The following is a 5,748-nucleotide window of genomic DNA, read 5'->3' as shown; positions in this document are numbered from 1 at the left end:
GTCGGACTAGATGATCTGCTCAGGTCCCTTCCGACCCTAGAAACTATGAAACTATGAATAACTATTGCTTTATGTTTGTTGTGTGTTCATTTTGCTGAAAAGGGTTTAGACAAAAGTGTGATCACAAATCTGTAATTTTAGTGTCAAGTAATCTACAATAAGAATGTGCTGGTAGCTAAAATGTTTCTATAGTGGTCTTTTAATTTTGGTTTATGGGCAAACAGTGCCACCCAGAGGTGTATATATGCAGTTATCGCTCTTCTCTGCTTCATTCTTGCTTTGTAATACGAATGGTCTATTATTTTCTGGTGTCTCTGTAGCTAGATTTGACCATCCATAGTTGGAATCTACATGAATCCTATAACATCACTGCTTTTCTCACCCTGACCGGCAGCCTGGTTGTGATCTCTGATTCACTCTCCTAGGTGCTTAAATCCAGGCTGCTTTTAAATCGGGTTGGTTGTTACTATGTAAGACACAAACTTTTGTCTCTATTGGCGTAATGAAAACTCTTATCTAAGCTCTTATTTTGTATCTCTATTACAGCCACATTTTCTTTCTTGGTCCTTGACAGATGAACTTTTGTCTTGCTTACATCAATTCAAAACATGGCTTTAAAGAGAGATTTCCTAGCTTGTTGATTTCCTTTGTCACTCTCTTTTACTGTATCAAATGCAAAGTATGTGGAAAGGGATTTGAAAGAAAAGACCATCTACTCGATGCTACCCCTGTTAGCATCCATATGCTTTCAAAATGTTGGCTTTCTGCTTTGCTCTGCTCTGCTCTAATGACATCAGCCTTTATTCTCCATTAAAAAATATTTTAAATAAGTGTCTTTGCACTTTCATATGTGCTGTTCCGTCACATGTAAAAGTTCTCTGTAAATATCTGGAAAGCTTCTTTTTGCTATGGTGGCTGAAAAATCACATGGGAAGAGTTATGTATTTGGTGTGCGGAGACCACTGTTGATCATGCCGACCCACTATTGCTTTGTTTGTGCTCATGTCTCTGTTTTCACTTTTTGTACTATACTCTAGATTGGAAACCCCCCTTTTGTATAGTATTTAGCATACTGGGATTCTGGTCCATAAGACACTATTATAGCACAGATTAAGTATTCAATTATTAGTTTCTGATATTTAATATATGACTGTTTATGATGGTTTAGACTTAATGGCTACAAAGGTCCGTTATTGGTGGCTCTGTTTAATAAACTGCAGATGCTTTCATAAATTGGTACTTCTTGAATGGACTGAGTTTTAGCGTATGGGCTCACAAAAAATGCTGCTGCTTTTTTTTCTAATACTTTCTGCAGGGTATGATGAGTTCTAAGAACTTTTTCCTTATGAAAAAGATTTTAGACTGAAATCAATGTAGGGATTACAAGTGGATTTATTTCATCACTAATTCAGCTAGGTAGACAAAATGCCCTTTAGTGTTTTGGTACAAAGGAAGAAGCATATGCTTTCTACCCCAAAGATTCCTGAACCTTCTGTTTTTGATTCTCCTTTGGAGAACTAAACACTCGGCTACAATGGCATGATGCTGAGTTAGTATGCTATCTGCTACTGTGTTGCGTTTGTCTCAGGATGCTTACTTTCCTCTGATCAAGATCATCCTAACACCAGAACATGAAGAAACATTCTTACTTCCCCATCAGTCGGGAAACTACTTGCAGGATTGTACCACTTAAAGGAGGCAAAAGGATCTTCTACTTCTTCCGTCAACATTGTAGAATCATAGGAGAGCTATTCTTATATACTGAGCTAGCTAATTAAACCAAGTGCATAGCTCAGACCTAAATATTGACAGCTATAGAAAGTTCATGGAGGCTGTTGTTGATGAGATTGATTGAACACACATGCAGTTAATTGGGAAAGAAAATTACCCTCCATATTGATTGTATGATCTGGCCCACTGGCACCTCATCCTGTCTGACCTGCTTATATGTGCTAAAACTCAAGGAAGTAAAAAAATTAGTCAACGTGTTAAACAGTTTTGCCTGTTCTGTGTGCTTAAGCCAACGAAGAGCAGTTATGCCCATTGCTCAGGGAAGTCATTGCAGATTTCTGAAAAGCAATTTAACCAAATGCCCTGAAACAAGGCAGTGATTTGCCCGGTCCTTTAGAAGCCAGCATTTAACCCTGAAGACCTTTTTTTGACTAGTGTCATGTTTCTAAACTCCCATTCCTGGGCAAAATAACTGAGATGAAATTACCATGTTCCCACCATATTATGTCAGCTAACATTATGAAAATCATAGTTAGAATTCAGACTAAGGCACAGCCTAGAGATTCTTCTAGCATCATTAAAAATGACTTTCATGGCCATGGACACAGATCTCTTATCAGACTGCTGAACAGGTTGACTTTTTCCCCACCCCCCCCAGTTTCTTGAGCTTCAGCATGTAATTTTGCAGTTTGTGATTGTAGTAAGACCAAAAGGTGCTAAGAGACGGGAGGAATAGACAGTGTAATGCTTCAGTGACTCCAGTTCCTCTCTACACTAATTCACGTTAGTATTAGTAACAACCCTACAGTAGGCCTTTGCTGGTGGGATAACACGGGCATCCATACTTTCCCCCCTTCTTTTCAGCTTCTACATTAGACTATTGGAAAAAAATAAAGTCATGGACTTGGCTAACAATAATGTATTGATTCTCAACTCCTAGCATTACTGTCTCTACTAACATGTCAGCATGCCTACATGAAATGAGCTCTTCAGTGAAGAACAGCCAACAAAACAACTAGGGCAAGATGAAAATCATACAGGTCAAAGAGGGGACACACTTTTGAAGGGCTAATCTGCATGTTTTCTTTACTTTCTATGCAGGAAACATCCTCCATTTATCAAAATTGACAGAAATCTGTTCTGATTCTTCCTAAAGAAATATCATGTTACTTATCTAAGCTTAAAATGTTGTCTTTTCCTGTATGAGGACCTGCTACAGTAATTCATATTTTGTCACCTTCAGTCTTGGTTACTGTAATCTTTTTTTTTCTGAAGCTGAATCAAGATTATACATGGGCTCCATATGGTAATTGCCCCCCCCTTCATGGTTGCTGTGAGCATGTTACACCTGTGCTCAGTTTTGCTGTGTCTTGACAACTCTGCATGACAACCTTTAATGGCTTTGCAAATTAGATCTAAAGCCTTGTCTGCAAATAAAATAATTTGGTATGTGCATTGCCATAACAACTGTGCTTGTCTAGGGCAAAGCAGAACTTTGCCTCTGAAAGACCTAGCAGAGACTCTTTGGTAATTCAGTGTTGAACTGTCGCAGATGGTACTTAATAGGGCTGTGCGAAGTTTTGGGTGCTGATTCGATTTGGAGGAGATTCGGTGGTCGAATCTCCAAATCTGAATCGAATCTGGAGACCAGTAAGAAGGTCTGAATTGATTTGGAAAAGATTAAGAGAGCTTTGGCGATTTGGGCAGTCCCTGCTTGACACGGCAGGGAGCTGGACCTGGACTCTGTTTGGGTAAGTAGGGGGCTGGGGAAGGAGGACCTGGAGGAGTGGGGAGGGTGGAAACTGATGTCTGAAAAACTAAGCATGTGTGTGCTTTATAGAGTCTGTGGCGACTGTTGTCCCCTTGGAACCAAATTAAATGTGAGAATTTATTTTAGAAGTCTTGAAAACTGTTTTTGCAAAAATTTTTTCTCCAGTAAATTATGTATGAAATCTACTTTTCCGAAGAGCTGTTGTATCAGATAAAACGGTGAATTCAGTCTTTTGAATACTGAAGCAGAGGAATTTTCTTTTTCTAAGTATAAATATCCATAATATAGCATTAAATAATCCTTGTTATCTAAACTCCACCCCAGAAAAAAACTCCCCCCTGGCCTCCCCCCCCCATATGTCTTTTGGTTTTTAAGGGAGAATAATCTTGGCACCTGCAGAGCATTATTCTTTCTTGTAGGTGAAATTAAGTGCATCTTACACTAGAAGCACCATGCTGGGACTTGTGATCACATTTGGCCTTAAATATAGTTTTAAGTGTGCAAGGAATAATGAATGATTTTATTTATTTATTTATTTTATTTATTTTTTTTCCTTTTGACTTCCACCACAGTGAGGATCTCAGACGTTGGTTCATTCAACAAGAAATGGACCTCTTCCGATACCGGTTCAACGAGCTCTCTGACCCTTTGGTTCAACAATTCCTGGAATATGTTAACTTGTTATATGAACCTGTAAGTATGGTACTTTGAGGAGTTTTGGTTGTTTTTCATTTTATAGTTTCAGGAAACTTTTGTTTGAGGTATGTTGAAATGTTTGCGAAGTAGAAATTATGAACACTTGTACAGAGGAAAAAAATTCTCTCAAAACTCTTGAGACTGGGAAATATGGGCAACAAAAATGATAGCAGCTTATGCAGCATTATTTTGTGCTTGATTAATTCCAAATGAAATGGCATTTTGAACGTTTTGCTTCATTTATAAAAAATGTGCATTTCTGTTAATGAGAGAACAACATACACAAAAATCTTATGGAAGCTTGAAATAAGAGTTAAAATTTTACAGTAGTTATGGCTCTGGAAAGGTGGCTATGGTTTCCATATAAGACTGTTTATACTAATTACAGTGAAGTATAAATGCTCATATTAGACTTACCTTGTTGATTGTTATAAATATACATTAAAGTGTAGTATCATTAAAGAGAAACTAGATTTGTATTCTTTTGACTCCCCTCTTCTTCCCCCCATCCCGACGTCCTTCCGCCCAGGGAATAGGTTGTCAGCTAGCTATGAGATGCTTACTGTCATTTGCACACATGATCCTAACATAGGACATGCTGTGAGGCCTCTAGAATGTCACATTGAGTGCATGTATAATGTGTTAATCACATACAGAGGCAATTTTTCCCCACAAGATAAAATGCCAACCAGCCACACAAATGTCATTTGTTCACTATGGAATATCTTTGTGGCTGGTGTGTATACTGCTTTAAATTTAAATATGTGGCATGCTTCCTCCACCAACCCACTGTGCTCTGCTATCCCTTACCTTTGCTCGTAGCAGCCCTGTCCCAGGACGGGACTGTTTGCAAACCTCCCTGTTGGCTCAATGCTGGGCAGGCTGTTATGGAGCCAGATGCTCTCTCCCTTTCTTTATAATACTACTTGGAGCCTAATCTAAATTAATTTAATGTTGTTTTGTCTGTGATGTTATATATTTGAGGGGAAAAATAAATCCACTCTAAAGTGAAATGGTTTACCTGGAGCATTTATTTGTGCATATTTCATAAAACAGAAATCATACAAAAGCTTTCCTTGTGGGAACGTGGCATTTGTGTGGTGTTCTGGCTTTTTAAGTAATCATCCGAAGGAAAAGGAATGTAAGTTCTGAAACCGGTGTTTATAACACAGAAATGAATTTTCTAGTAAGCTTTAATTGTTTTTAACTATTTTTTATTAACTTCTATGAACTTGTATAATGTGGAAGAAGATACTTTTATATAATCTTATGTGTAAAGCTTTATTTCAGAATTATAACATAGGCTGTCAAAGTTCTGGATTCAGGGTTTCCTACAATTTGGGGTGCTTGGAACTAATATTGTAGATGCATAAATATGCATCTAAACTGCATTTCTGTATCTTTTCAGTAAAATAACTATGAGCAAAAGTTAAGAGTCTATTCCTTTGATCTATTGCACCTAATTCTTCCTCATTAGGGAAAATTTGCATGCCTGTAGGCAGGACCTCATTCTTGTTGAGTTCATGGTAAGTTTCTTCCCCCCCCCCCCC

General features: G+C 38.0%; 1 protein-coding gene across 1 annotated transcript in view; it reads left to right on the top strand.

Moving 5' to 3' along the window:
• The window catches only part of PRIM2 (primase (DNA) subunit 2), a gene marked incomplete at its 5' end in the record, with an annotated part of 329,364 nt that overhangs the window by 12,414 nt on the left and 311,202 nt on the right, over positions 1–5,748 (top strand). The window contains one exon of the mRNA XM_019520338.1: positions 4,075–4,195. Coding sequence (XP_019375883.1) covers positions 4,075–4,195 — 121 coding nt within the window. The remainder of the gene's footprint in view (positions 1–4,074; positions 4,196–5,748) is intronic.

Source organism: Gavialis gangeticus, unplaced genomic scaffold, assembly GCF_001723915.1.
Source record: "Gavialis gangeticus isolate Ggan-Ray unplaced genomic scaffold, GavGan_comp1, whole genome shotgun sequence".
NCBI classification, from domain to species: domain Eukaryota; kingdom Metazoa; phylum Chordata; order Crocodylia; family Gavialidae; genus Gavialis; species Gavialis gangeticus.
Note: the sequence above shows the minus strand (reverse complement) of the source record. Positions and strands in the feature narration are given on the sequence as shown.